General features: G+C 60.0%; 1 protein-coding gene across 8 annotated transcripts in view; it reads left to right on the top strand.

Moving 5' to 3' along the window:
* The window catches only part of FOXP4 (forkhead box P4), a 50,820-nt gene extending 38,291 nt beyond the window's left edge, over positions 1-12,529 (top strand). For 2 of the 8 annotated variants that reach the window (XM_053222828.1, XM_053222826.1), the window contains exons 6-18: positions 19-166; positions 291-504; positions 751-855; positions 1,660-1,747; positions 2,746-2,829; positions 2,912-3,119; positions 3,202-3,278; positions 4,179-4,280; positions 7,112-7,162; positions 7,796-7,917; positions 9,424-9,490; positions 9,980-10,149; positions 10,629-12,529. In XM_053222828.1, coding sequence (XP_053078803.1) covers positions 19-166; positions 291-504; positions 751-855; positions 1,660-1,747; positions 2,746-2,829; positions 2,912-3,119; positions 3,202-3,278; positions 4,179-4,280; positions 7,112-7,162; positions 7,796-7,917; positions 9,424-9,490; positions 9,980-10,149; positions 10,629-10,776 — 1,584 coding nt within the window. In that variant the 3' untranslated portion in view covers positions 10,777-12,529. The remainder of the gene's footprint in view (positions 1-18; positions 167-290; positions 505-750; positions 856-1,659; positions 1,748-2,745; positions 2,830-2,911; positions 3,120-3,201; positions 3,279-4,178; positions 4,281-7,111; positions 7,163-7,795; positions 7,918-9,423; positions 9,491-9,979; positions 10,150-10,628) is intronic. The other 6 variants (XM_053222831.1, XM_053222830.1, XM_053222827.1 and 3 more) reach the window with 5 other exon arrangements.
* The last annotated feature ends 1,589 nt before the right edge of the window (positions 12,530-14,118 follow it).

The following is a 14,118-nucleotide window of genomic DNA, read 5'->3' as shown; positions in this document are numbered from 1 at the left end:
CCTCGGGCCCCCCACCAGGCACTGGGGAACAAGCAGCTGGCCTTCCAGCAGCAGCTCCTGCAAATGCAACAGTTGCAGCAGCAGCACTTGCTCAACCTGCAGAGACAGGGGCTGGTCAGCCTGCAGCCCAGCCAAGCCTCAGGGCCCCTCCAGACCCTCCCGCAAGGTGAGTGCGCGCCCCCCCCCCCCCCCGCATGACCTGGCCCACCCCCGCTCCCCTGGGGTGAGGTGGGAAGCCCCGTGGATTCTCCGGGGGCCCTGCCAGCCTCCCGCCTTTCTCTCTCCCGCAGCAGCCGTGTGCCCGACGGACTTGCCCCAGCTGTGGAAGGGCGAGGGTGCCCCCGGGCAGCCCGCCGAGGACAGCGTCAAGCAGGAGGGGCTGGACCTCACTGGCTCAGCCACCACCGCTACCTCGTTTGCCGCCCCCCCCAAAGTTTCACCCCCCCTCTCCCACCACACCCTGCCCAACGGACAGCCCACTGTGCTCACACCTCGGAGAGACAGGTGCGGGGCCCAGGTTGGGAGAGGGTGCTGCACACCTGCCCCCTCCCCGGGGTGCCCCTGGAGCCCCAGGGATTGGGGGGGAGGTGGAGCTGGGTTCTGGATGTTCACCCCTCTCCCAGGGCACACGAAATTATTCCCGGCTTCTGGGAAACCCATAGTAGGGACAGAAACATCAACGGCCGGGGGGAGCCAGGGCTGTTGGAGTCTTTAGGGTCCCTGACCACTGCCTCCGTCCTGCTCTCCTAGCTCCTCCCATGAGGAGACGCCAGGCTCCCACCCCCTCTACGGACACGGAGAGTGTAAGTGGCCAGGCTGCGAGACCCTGTGTGAAGACCTCGGCCAGTTTATCAAGTAGGTGTCACCCCCAGCAGCCTTTCCGTGGGGCCCCTGACTCCCCAGCCGGCCACCTAGCTTGCCCCTTTTTGGGCCTCCAGCCGCCAGCTGTCCTGCTGTCCTCACGCCTGGGGTACCTAGCTCCTTCCCTGCCCCCACCAGCTCCCTGATCACTCCCCCCTCCAATATGTCGCAGGGCCTGCATCCTCTGTGTACCCCATACCCAGGCTGTCAAGAGCTCAGCAGGGTGGGGGTGTGAGGAGCAGGAGAGGACGCCCCCCGCCACCCTCCCCAGCTTCCCCACGGACTCAGCCCCGGAGACTGATGGCCTGGTGACAGGCCGGAAGGCCGGTGGACAGGCAGGGAGGGAGGCGGACAGGCGGCTGGCAGCAGGCGGCCAGCTGCCACAGCCGTGCCAGGCTCTGTCACTGACTGATTAACTCCGCTGTCTCCCAGACCCTTGCAGCATCAGGGTCAAACAAATTGTTTTCACGCTTCGTCAGAGGTTTACTTAATTAGTTCATTTGCAATTAGATCTCTCTGTAGCTGCGATTTTAGCAAAGACATCAAAGGAGGCTGACGAGAAGGCGGCTTCCTTCGTTGCCCCGTTGCCCCGTTTTTTGTTTTGTTTTGTTTGGTGTTTTCTTCTTTCCCACCTCTTTCCCGTTGTATCCCTCGGTCTGTCTACTTTCCAGGCCGTGGGTGGGATTAGAGCATGGGATGGTGCGGCGGGGTGGGGGTGGGGGGATGGCAGGCGGGGGTAGTAGCAGCTGGAAAGCCAGGCCCAACTTTCCCTTCTCTGCCCCCTCCCCCTCCAACAAGACACCTCAACACAGAGCACGCCCTGGATGACCGGAGCACAGCCCAGTGCCGGGTGCAGATGCAGGTGGTACAACAGCTGGAGATCCAGGTGTGCGCTGCAGGGACCTGGGGACCTCCGGGCCCTGCCCCACCTACAGCACTGACATTCCAGGAGGGGCTTAGAGGGTCTCGTGGAAGGGTCATCTTCTGCTTTCTAGTTCCTGATAGCCAAGGTCATGAGGTGATCGCAGTCTGATTCTGAGCAAATCCGGGGTGGGGGGTGGGGGGGGGTGGCCAGAAGAGTGCCATCCTTATAAAAACAATAAAAACATTAACAGCTAACACGTTGAGCACGCCCTTTGGGCTGGTTTAAATACTTTACCTGTATAACTCGAGGAATCTTCTAAACAACCTCATATGGCAGGTACTATTACCATCCCCACTCTACGGATACAGAAAATTAAGGCCCAGAGAGGTGAAGAAACTTGCCTCTGGTCACTCACCCAGTGGGTGGCCAAGCGGGGATTAGAACCTAGGCAGTCTGTCTCCCGAGCGTGCACTCTGAAGCCCGTTCAGGGCAGTCCGTCAGGCAGCCAGTCAGCATAAACCCATTTCCCTCTGGCACCTAGCAGAGCACCCTGCCATGAGAGGGCAGTTGTGAAAGATCTATTGAATTTATGAATGGGGGTGAATGAATCATTCATCCATTCCCACGTCTCCATTCATTGCGCGAGGACCCTCTCACACACAAGTGCCACTGAACTTGGGTGTTGTTCAGCCACAGCCTCTGCCTTCGATGGGGAGAAAACGCCTGTGCCATGAGGAAGGAGGCCCCTGACTTGTAGCAGCTTGCTGAGCTTGAGCCTGGGACACACAGTGTGGGGGAGAAGGGGACGGGGGCTTTATGCAGTGGGTGGCGGCCCCAGGCCCTGGCCTTGAGGGTATGAAGGGGCAGGGCGGAGGTGAGGCTTTCCAGCAGTAGGGGACCCCTGGGGTGGGGAGGAGAGGGGTGGTGGGAATATGGGTTTTCATGGGTGTCTGGTGGAGGGGGAAGAGGACTCGAAGCCCCTGGGGCTCAGCCCCTGCCCACCTCCCGCCTCTTCACAGCTCGCCAAGGAGAGTGAGAGGCTGCAGGCCATGATGGCGCACCTGCACATGCGGCCCTCCGAGCCCAAGCCCTTCAGCCAGCCGGTGAGTGACTCACCCCTCCCTGCGGCCCTCCCGGGACCCCCACCCTTGGCGCTGATCTCAGCACCTGCCCCACTGCTCACAGCTGAACCCGGTCCCTGGCTCCTCCTCATTCTCCAAGGTGACCGTGTCTGCAGCAGACTCCTTCCCAGATGGCCTCGTGCACCCCCCCACCTCGGCCGCTGCCCCTGTCACCCCCCTACGGCCCCCCGGCCTCAGCTCTGCCTCCCTGCACAGCGGGGGCCCCGCCCGGCGGAGGAGCAGCGACAAGTTCTGCTCCCCCATCTCCTCAGGTAAGGACTGCCGGGAGGGTCATTTTCCCCCGCAAGCCGGACTCCCCAGCTGGCTACCTCACCCTCTGCCTGTCTCCCCCAGAGCTGGCCCAGAATCACGAGTTCTACAAGAACGCCGACGTCAGGCCCCCCTTCACCTACGCCTCCCTCATCCGCCAGGTGAGTGTGGATGGTACAGGGGGTGGGAAGGGCACACAGGCTGCGCACGCGCGCGCACACACACACACACACACACACACCCTCAGTGCCCCAGACTCCAGGAGGGCCAGAGGAGAGACTTCCCCTCCCACACCTGTCCTGTCCTGGCACGTGGGTTTTCCTTCCCAGCCGTACCGCCTCTGGCACAGGCTTTGCCTCAGCACCTGCTGGTGCAGACATGTCTCTGGGGGCACACACATTTTTGTTGCTCATACCCACTGTCAATCGTTCTCTCACTCCCATGTACATACACTTCTAGGAGATTATTTTCTCATAGGCTTGCCCTTTGTCTGCCTGCCCCCTCTCCCCCTCCCCCCCCAACCCTCTTACACACACACACCCCTGTGTTCCCTCCCTCATGTCCTTAATGCTTAACGTACGTTTACACGTACGTCCGCTTGCTCTAATCTCCACACGCAGGCACACACATCCTCACACTTATTCTCATATGTGCTGCATACATACCCCATCTCATGCTTTGGGTGCCCTCTGCCAAAATTAGGATAAATTCCAAACGGCCCCCACCCCGAGGACATCTCTTTCCTGAGAACGCTGCTTCATTCCCACTCCAGGGCAGGGGTGCTTGAAACCAGTTTCCCTCCAGAAGGAAGTCATGTGCTGCTTGCACAAGTGCGTAGCCCTTGAGGCTCGTGTTTTCTTTGGCCCCTGGCTGGGCGGTAACCAGCCTGCTCCCATCAGGGGACCGACAGGCACCCACCAGTTCTCTTGTCCCACAGGCTTCTGTAGTGGGTGTCCTCTCTCCTCGGGGTGAGCGTTGGGCCAGGCAAAAGGGAGAGAACACAGGCCTGTGACCCCTCGAGGCCCAGACTAAGGGTCTCTTTGCTTCTCTCTTGCCCATAGGCCATTCTGGAAACCCCCGACAGGCAGCTGACCCTGAATGAGATCTACAACTGGTTCACCAGGATGTTCGCCTATTTCCGGAGAAACACTGCCACCTGGAAGGTGAGGCATGCTCCTTCCTCCTTCCCAAGGGCCCCAGTCACCCTTGGACATGTCCACCTCCCTTTGAGACCAAGGGTGCATAACATTTAGTCCCCTCGGAGGGGCAGTTCTACAGAAATGGCCCCAGCAGGGCCCAGGCCGCACCATGGGCCCCTCCACCCCCACTTCAGCATGGGCTATATAGTATGTTCTCAAACTGCTTCTTAATACTCCCTCCTTTCCAGCCTTGTGCTGCCTTCCTTCTGGGAAGAAAGTTTCCTTTCTCTGGAGTGCTCCCCGACAGGCCCCAGAGACTCCAGCCCCATGAAGTAGGGCCTCCAGGAGTCCGTAATGCCCAAGCCTGTTAGGAAGAGCCAGGTTACACCCTCAAGAGACCCTAAGGGTCTGGGTACCTCGGCTAAAGATACATGTTCTGAAGCGTAGGGTGGGGTGAGCAGTGTGCAGACCCGGACACGTGGATGGACCAAGCAAGACCCGTAGATTGTGCTGGGGCACAAACACAGGCTCTCACACCCTCTCCCCAGCTCTGCCATGGTGGCAAGAAGATAACTGTCTCGATCCAATTAGTCATTTCAACACCTTCAGCCATAGAGTGTTCTCAGGGGACCAGAGGCAGGGAAGGGAGGGACCCTAGAAAAATGGGACACTGAGATGTGGACTGGGGCACTCAGCTATTTGTTTTTCCATAGCCAGGAGGAGATGTGTGTGTGTGTGAGAGAGAGAGAGAGAGAGAGAGAGAGATGGGTGAGAGTATGAGGGTCTGTGCAGCAGAGTGGGGAGGTGATATCTAAACTGGGAAGGGGGAGGGGAGAGGAGAAGGGATTGTTGGCACCCTGCAGGGAAAGTTAGACACCCGGGAAAGAGTCCCTGGGTCTCAGAACCTTAATTGGATCCCTGGCTCTTGAGTCCCCCTGCTGGCCAGCTTGGAAAGTGCAGCAAAACAGGCTACCTCCCCACCACCCCTCTAGGTTTCAACAAGTGTCATTGAGGCCCCCTCCCCACCAGTGCCGGATTGGGTGGGGTCTGCACAAGGCCCGGTCTCCTCTGCCCCGAAATGTGCTAACTGCAGCAGGAGACACTGCTCTATGACCTTCCGTATCCCTGTGCCCAATTCCCAAAGCTTGGGAAGGAGGCTGTTGGGCTGGGACAGCTGCTCTGATTGGCTGTGAATGATGTCATTTCCTGCCAACCACAGTCCTGCCCTCTCCCTGAGCCAGCAGGGCCTTGTGGGGACCACCTAGCCCGGTCTCCAACCTCTAGGCCAGTTTGGATGCCTGGTCTTATAAATGATAAGAGTTCTATGCAAACATAAAGGATCACTACAGTTTTTATCTAACGTTTATGTTAATGATGCAGATTAATCTTCTGTCTTTTGGGGTGAGACTATAGAGCTTCACTTCATAAGACAGCCTCCTTCTGGGGGCAGAGTGTCACTCAGCCACCTACCCTCCTTTCCTGTTCTCTTAACTGTATCACCCCATTGTCCTTTCTTGAGATCAGAAGGAGCTGGTTTGGGGGACTTCCTGAAACCCCTCAATGACCGTCTCGAAGCCCCTCCCTTTTAGCCCAGTGCCTTTGGCCTCCCACGCCACCTTCAGTCGTCACCCAGCCAGGGTCATCCCAGTCGTGTGTCTCTCACTCCCAGGTCTTCACCTCCACCCTCCTCACCTAGTGTAGGTCCCAGTGCGACACCGGGAGCTGGGGGAGCAGTTGACCTTCCTAGTTAGTGCCCTGCTGCTGTTTCTGCCACTTAGGGCACTACCTGTGCCCTCCCTACCTGTGGCACAGTAGAATCTGTCCCTGCTCGAGGTCCACTTTCACCCTCAGGATTTTTGCAGCCAGGCTTCATCCCTGTTCCTCAGGAAACGTACCCTGTCTACACCCAACTGTTCCCCTTCCACTTTCCACCCATTCGTCTGCCCCTTGAGACCCCGCCTCTTCCCAACTGTATCTCGTCCCCTCCTCCCTCTTCACCCTTTCTGGCCCACACCCTGAGTTGCTGTCCACTTCAGACCAGGGCAGAAGGGTCGGGCACCAGCGTGGGCCAGGCCAGCTGCCGTTCATCCGGGGACAGAGCTGCCATCTGCCAAGCCAGTGGTCCTCACCAGCCCGCCCCCTGTGTCCATCCCCTCTCAGGGCCCGTGTTGTGGGCCCGTCCTTTTGTTTACGCAGCCCCCCGCCAGACCCCTTAAATTGCCGTTAATGTTTCAGCGTAACGAATTAGTCTCTCATCACGAATCAGGCTTCGAAATGAGGGAAAAAAGCCCCGGTGAGGCCATCCTCGGAAATTGGGGTCATTCTCATTTGCAAAGCGGAGGATCGGAGCCCCGTAATGCGGGCAAATTTATTCCGAGGCAGGAGCCCCGGCGTGATTAGGCCCTTTGTAATTATCGCTCCAAGAGATTCCACTCCAGCCGCCCGCCTCCCTCGTGGATTAGCAAGCGAGTCGGAAAAATACACAGGATTTAATTAGAGGCAAATTAAAATTGGTAATGAAATCGGGCCAGTTGCAAGTGGCAAGAGTTGGAAGGGAGAGAGGGAGAGGGGATCTCCAGGGGCACGGGCTGCCCGCCCTGCTGGCTTTCTTCCCCGTTTAGAAATGTAAAGAGGAGACAAGGATGGGGACAAGGCGGGGGAAGCAGAGGGAGGACAGGTAACAGGGACAGGGATGGCTGGGGGTGGGGGGGCGAAGCCGAGAGAGGAGAGCACAGAGACGGGACTGAGGGCCATGCGGGGAGTGGGTGGGCTAGGGCCCTCGTCTAGCCCCCCCCCGCCCCGGGGGGAAATTGGGCCAAGCACCCCTGCCCTCACCCAAGTGTCCTACAATTCAGATGGCCTCAATTCCTGAAGTTACCCTGCCAGGAGGAGGTGGGAGCGACAAGGTGACTTTTCCTCTTTTCTCTCTCCTCTTCCTGCCTCCCAGCTACTAAACCCGTGCTCTCCTTTCTCCCCGTGTATTTCAACAAGTATGCGTTAGGCCTGCTGTTTACCTCATGCTCTTAATAAGCTGTCTGTTCTCAAAATCATGGTTCCCACACTCCTAGAGATTGAGGAAGGTTGCAGCGAGGGTTCCTGATTTATGTCCAGAACTTCTAAAGCCTAGTGGAAATTCTGCATGCACCTGAGATAACAGGTCACTGATGTGCCAGGGCCCGAGTGTGATCTGGTGATCAGGAGCCCCAAGTAACAGCTACGTGTGTCTGATCAATGCTGACGGGAAAACAAATTATTACTACCTAGATAGCATTTAGTTGGTAGACAGGGTTTTCCAAAAGATGGCAGGGAGAAGGGAGCAGATCATAAAATGGGTTGTGGGCTCTGAGGACCCTGGCAGTCCCTGGGTCAAGGGTGGGAGAGAGGCCTGCCTTCGCCCCTGGCTGGGACTCCTCCCTGGGGCAGCCTGCTTGTCCTTGGGCCAGGGGAGGTGGGACATGGTGGGACAGGGACTTTGCTGTGTGTGCTTGCCTGAGTGGGGAAGGGGCCTCTGAGCACCCGCCCTGTCTCCGCACCCCCAGAATGCTGTGCGGCACAACCTCAGCCTGCACAAGTGCTTCGTGCGCGTGGAGAACGTCAAGGGCGCCGTGTGGACCGTGGATGAGCGCGAGTATCAGAAACGGAGGCCGCCAAAGATGACGGGGTATGTTGGCCCAGCCCCAAGCAGAGGCATCTGCCTGGGGCGTGGACCGGGTCACCCCCCATTTTTCTCCAGGACACCCATGTGAACCCGGTCCTTCCCACTTTGGGGGTGGGGAGCCTAGAATCTGGAAGTGACGGGTGATCAGAAAGAAGACATGTATGTCTTATTCTGTCCCTGTTTCTGGCTGAGGGGAAGGAGCCTAGGGGGACCTGGCACCAGAGACAGAGACCCAAAGTAGCCATGGCTGGAGCTGGGACATGGGCAGATGCCAGCTAGGTGGCCATTGGTGAGGGGGCTGCCAGCCTCAGAGTCGTACTCCCCTATCTCATCACAGGATGAGCTGACCTCTGAGGACCCCAGGCCCCACCTCCGTGTTTTATAGGGAGAGGAGACCGAGAGAGGGCAAGGGGCTGGGGGAAGGTCACACTGTACTGCAGATTCACAGCAGAGCTGGGTCTCAGAACTCCCACCTTTTGCGTTCGCTCTAGCATGCAGCATTTTCATTGGAAACTGAGGAACTTGGGGGCGGGTCGAAACCTCCCCTTGGCTTCCCTTCCAACACCCAGTGGCCTTTCCACCCCAGATGTCCCTCACGTGGGCCACCCTTTGCCCGTGCTTCTTGGGCCAGAGGCCTGTTGGGAGGGGGAGAGAAGTGAGGCAAGTAGGTGGATATCTATTTGTGTGAATGCCTTTTGCCCTTGAAGATCTTTCTCTTGGGAAAAGAGCCTCTCCACCCCACTCAGCTGTGGGGGCTGGGCACGGTTGGGGCCTGGAAAAGGGAAGGAGAGCCATCCCCTTCTGAGTGCCCCCCTCCAAACATGGGGGGATTATTTTTACGTCTCTTTACCCACTTGGTCAGAAGACCTGGATTCAGATGCACCTCTGCGTCTCACTGGCTGGGTGAGCTTGGGTCAGTTCCTTAACCTCCCTTAGATGCTCTGTAAATGGGGGGTAGGGGATTAATTGCTATGGAAGAGGGACAGCCTTGAGCCATGGTTTTTCCTGACCCAACTCCTGAACCCCTTCCTGGGCAGACAAGCCTTTGGCGTGGAGCACCTGGGGACAGGCCAAGCCAAGCCCCTAGGTTATTAGATGTCCCACGATTCCGTATGGCAAGATAGTGTGGATATTACAGACTGGGGAGGTCAGGGCTCTAGCTTGGGTCCGCCAAGCACTGGGAAATGGAGACAGCAGAGAAGAACTGCTGGGGTGGCATGATGTGAAGACAGGCATCGGGAGGGACCCCCATTCCCACTTGCCGGCTCTGAGACACTGCCCAGGTTCCAGAGCCCCGGGCCCGGGAAGGGGGCTGTCAGCACGTGACGCACCATGCCGGGTCAGCGTGAGGGTTGAGGGCGATGGAGCCCACTCAGGGCTCGGCAGACGCTGCTGACCGTGCCGTAGCCTCCCAGCATCAGGAATGGAATGTCGCCGAGCACAAGGCAGGACCTAGTCAGGGTCAAGGCCTGAAGGAACGAACAGAGCACTGCCTTCTCTGTCTTCCAGGAGCCCCACCCTGGTGAAGAACATGATCTCGGGCCTCAGTTACGGAGCACTTAACGCCAGCTACCAGGTGAGTGCGCCCTGACAGGAGCCCTTTTCCCTCTTGCCCCCTTGCTGTCCTGCCCACACACACTGCCCTTCGTCCACTCTCCCCTGCAGAGCTCCAATCTGGCTTGGGAGGGGGAAGACCACTCCGAGGGGCCCAGACCCCAGCCCTCTGCCCCACCCCAACTCGGGGCACCAAAGCAGGGAGGGAGGTCGGCATAATCAGCCGTGTCCCCTTCTCTGGCTCGTCAGGCTCGGGGCCCTCTGCCTCCTGGGAAGGGATAGGTCAGGCCCACGTTCCCAGGTTCCCGGGAATGTTGTGAGGCAGTGGGTCAGGGTCACAGTCTGGCCTTGGGAGGGGAGACGTGATGTGTGGGAAAGGCCGAGCCTGGGCTGGGGACTTGCCAAGATAGATCTGCCAGCACAGGACGCCCTGGAGGCTTTCTAGGGACACGGAAGGGACAGCACCTGCCTGGATAGGGCTGGCTGATGGGGTCAACCCTGTGCCCTCCAGGCCGCCCTGGCCGAGAGCAGCTTCCCCCTCCTCAACAGCCCTGGCATGCTGAACCCGGGCTCCGCCAGCAGCCTCCTTCCACTCAGCCACGACGACGTGGGCGCCTCTGTGGAGCCGCTGCCCAGCAATGGTAGCAGCAGCCCCCCTCGCCTCTCCCCACCCCAGTACAGGTGAGCACACAGTACGGATCCCCCACCCCCGGGGCCCCTCAGACACCACTGCAGGTGGGGTCTCTATCTAATTACACCCCCCCACACACACCTGTCTTCCCACATGAGTGACTTCTTTCTCCTTTCCCATGGTGCCTCTCCTCCCCTCTCCCTTCTCATTCTCCTCTCTCCACTTCCTTTTTATTTCCCTCCTTCCTGCTTTCCTCCTCCTCTCCTTCCTCCTCTCCCCCTGTTCTCTGTCTTCTCCCAATTCAGAGGCGACCGCTGCCCAGCCCAACATCCCCCTTCCTGGGAGGAGAGCTCAGGGGGAGATCAGACCTAAGACGTCAGGCACCAGTGGCTCAGGGATGATGCGGTCCTAGGGGAGCGAGCTGCAGGCACCCCACTGCACCCCCAAATTCTGGGTGTTTGTGGAGGCCAGGGAACAGCCCTCCCCCCCCCCCCCCCCCCGGGTGCCCACACGATCCCTTCTGTCACAGCCACCAGGTGCAGGTGAAAGAGGAGCCGGCCGAGGCAGAGGAAGACCGGCGGCCAGGCCCCGCCCTGGGCCCCCCCAACCCCAGCACCGCGGGGCCTCCAGAAGACAGGGACCTGGAGGAGGAGCTGCCAGGAGAGGAACTGTCCTAAGGGCCTCTAGGGGCAGGCAGGGCAGGGGTGAGACCCCTCCCTCCGGAACCCAGGCCCCACCTACCCCCACTCCTCAGCCCCGCCCAAACCTCAAGGCACTTCCAGGACTCAGATGGGGGGGGGTGGGGGAGGCTGGGCCAGCAACTCCCAACGTGACCTGACTGACAGACGCTCGGGGGCAGCGACGGTCCTGCCCCCGAGGGGACACCGAACCCCTGGTCTGGGACCGGCAGAGGAATCGGAGGGCCCAGACCCTTCCTCAGACCCTCCCCTACATCTGAATACAGCCTCCCCCCAACCACCAGCAGCAGGGCCCTCCTCCCCCACCAGCTCTCCCCTACAGGGCCCCTCAGCGCCATGGAGACCCGCAGGCGGGGCTAAGCCACCCCTCTCAAACCCAGGGCCCCTCGCACCTGGCTCTGGCAGTGTTTGCTGGCCAGAGCCCCCCCCCCCCTTTTCCTAATTTGTGCCCCCTTTCACCTTCTTTTCCGTACTGTGAAGAAATCTCCCCAGCCCGCACCTCCTCCCCCTGCCCCGGCCTGGGCCCAGGGGGGAGCTGACGTTCCAGACCATCCCCAGAAGAAACGGGCCCCCTGAGCTGTGCCTACTCAAGAGCCACAGCTGGGGTGTTGCTGCCCTGTGGGGTCTGTGAGAGCAAGGCTGCCTCGCTCCCGGACAGGAACCCAGGCCGAACTGGGCCTCCACCCCATTCACTGGGTGCCCCTCGGCTGCCCCCCACACACCAGGGAGCAGAGGAAGAGGCCCAGTGCTGGCTTCCTCGCAGAGGTCTGTGCCGGGTGGGCCGATGGAGGGGGAGCCGCGAGGCCCTCGAGGCTGAAGCTGCCAGTGCCACCCAGGAAGCATCCTGCCTCTGTCACGGGAGAGGCCAGGCCGAGACCAGGCTTGAGGGGCAGGTGATTGCCGTGACCCAACAGGTCACCCCCAGCCTACAGGTCCCCTCATGGTAGTCCTCCCTCACCCCTCCTCAGCCCCACTCCCCACCCCCAGTTAAACCGATGACCAAAGACCTTTCTTATGCCGGAAGCAAAAACCAAAACTTTTTGTTGGCTTTTTCCTTTGTGGCCTCCCACCCCCACCCCCACCCTCCTTGCTCCCCGCCCCTAGCCCCAGGCTGGAAGCCCTCCCTCCACTTAAGTTATTGTTTTAAACCAAAGTTTACAGTGTCTGTTGGTGGCCCAGACCCTCTCTCCACCCTTCCTCCACCCCACCCTGAGGACCCTGGGACTCAGTAGAGGCTGGGGGCCCTGCTCACCCCCACTTCTGCTCTTGGCCAGCCAGGAGGAAGGTCCGAGGGCAGAGGGAAGGAGGTGTGCTGCCCTCAGCATCCCGAGGGGCTCTCCTCTCCTCGGGCAGTGGGCCTTGAGCCCCAGTCCCAACCCTGGGCTGCTTCCTGGGGGCTCTCCAGACCCCTCGCTAGGACCAAGTCCCCCATCACACTGGGAGTGTGGATTCCAGCAGAGGAGCTGGAAAAGAAGTGAGACTCCACAGACCCCCTATGGGGGACCCCAACTTAGGCCATGGACTGGGTGTGTTGGATGCTCGTGATACCCCAGGCCAGGCCCCTTTGCTGAGAAGACCTCCTTGGACTATTTCCCAAGAACCCCCCACATACACCCCTTCACAAGCCACCCCTCCTGAGAGGCAGGGGGCCCTCCGCCCCCTCCCCTATGTACTCCCCACCTGTGTTCTGTTTGACCAGCACAGAAATATTAAACGTCCTCTATTCACCGGGCCCTGCGTGTGTCACCAGGGTGAGGGGGGAAAGGCACTGAAGTGGAAAGATTGCTCTGAGGGGCCGGGGGAAGGAGGCCCTGTGGACAGTGGGGGCTCCTTAGGGGTGCTTTCTGGGAGTGCATGAGCAGACCAGGACATGGGGGTTGGGGGGATGCGGTGGGGGGGCAGGGAACCTGTCAGCAGCTCCCGCCGGCCTCTTCCACTGTCACCCTGGTGGTGTTCTCTGGTATTTTCTTTCAAACCAGGTCTCTCCACCATTTTTGCTCCCAAAGTCACTGTTCCTTCCTGCCCGCCCCCACCCCTTCAAGGGTAGGTTCAGCAGGGAGATTTCTTCCGGGGATGGAGACGATCCTTGCTGCAGGACCACCACCCCTGGAGACCTGTGCTTGCAGGCCCAGGTGCCCTTCTGGGCCCATCACTTGGCCTCTGTGGGGGCCTGGATAGGGGCCTGGGTGTGCACATGCATTGGGGGGGGGGGTGGCTGTTAGTGGGTGCAGGCCTGCCGCTGTGTGCCCTGTCCGTGTTGTAGTGCTGGTTGGCTCTGCTAGGAAAGGGGGTTAGCCTGACCCACAGGTAGGGGTGCCCTCGATGGTTAGAGGAGGGAGGGAAGGAAATCGAAGCTGTGAACCCAAACGTGTGTCCTGACACCTCCCTCGGCCTTCCATCCCGCAGCATTTCCTGGTCCTTCCCCAACGGGGGACCCCCTCTGGCCTTCTCAGTGCCCAGCACCCACCGGAACTCTACCAGTTCCCTTCTTCCAGCACCTCGAGCACCTTCCAAACACTTCCTTCTTGAGGGCAAGGCCCCCAGACCTCTGTCCTGGGGCAGGAGCCCCCAGAATGTGTGTACCTCGGGGGGAGGGGGGGCCGGGAGGTAGAGGAGTAGGTGTGGAGAAAGCAACCCTGTTGGAATCTGTTGCCCTTGCCACCAAACTGCTAGAACTTTCCAAAAACGTAGCTGGGGGTGGGGGAGCAAGTGGGGCGGGAAAGAATACGGGATCTGGAAATGGGAGTCTTCACTGACTTCTCTGTCTCAGGACTGTCTTGTCCTTTCCTAGTGCTTTCGACCAATCTGTCACCTTCTGCCTCTTTCTCCCCCCGTTTTCTCTCTCTCACTGCTGTCCAGGCCACCTCCTCCCCCTGCCCTAATCCCCTGGACACTTGCATAGAGCCTGGGGTGAATTCCCAGTACCTCCTCCCGGCATCTCAAGATGGCCTGGGCGGGTCAGGCCAGGGGAGCTCAGCCTGGAGTCTGAATCTGCACACCGCCCCCCCCCCCCCGCCGCCCCGCACCCTCCACCCACAGACTCGCCCACCAGCACCGTATCAAGAAGCAGCAGTGCGATGTGCTGTCGTGTGGCCCTCCCTGCCCTCTGTGGAGGCTGCCAGCCCAGGAGAAGTGGATGCGTGTGTAGTCTGGGGACAGCAGCATCCCCTGCAATGTAATAAAACAATCCCCCACGATTTCACTGCGGCCACTTCCCCTCGGGGACCCACCAACCCCCTACAAAGCCCCAGAGAATCCTGGGGTGTCTGCGCCAAGCTCCCAGCTCCCTTAGTCCACCCTGGGAGACCAAGGTCTCTGTCC

The sequence above is a fragment of the Acinonyx jubatus genome, chromosome B2 (genome assembly GCF_027475565.1).
Source record: "Acinonyx jubatus isolate Ajub_Pintada_27869175 chromosome B2, VMU_Ajub_asm_v1.0, whole genome shotgun sequence".
NCBI lineage: Eukaryota > Metazoa > Chordata > Mammalia > Carnivora > Felidae > Acinonyx > Acinonyx jubatus.
The sequence above is the reverse complement of the archived record's forward strand: the minus strand, read 5'-3'. Positions and strand labels throughout refer to the sequence as shown.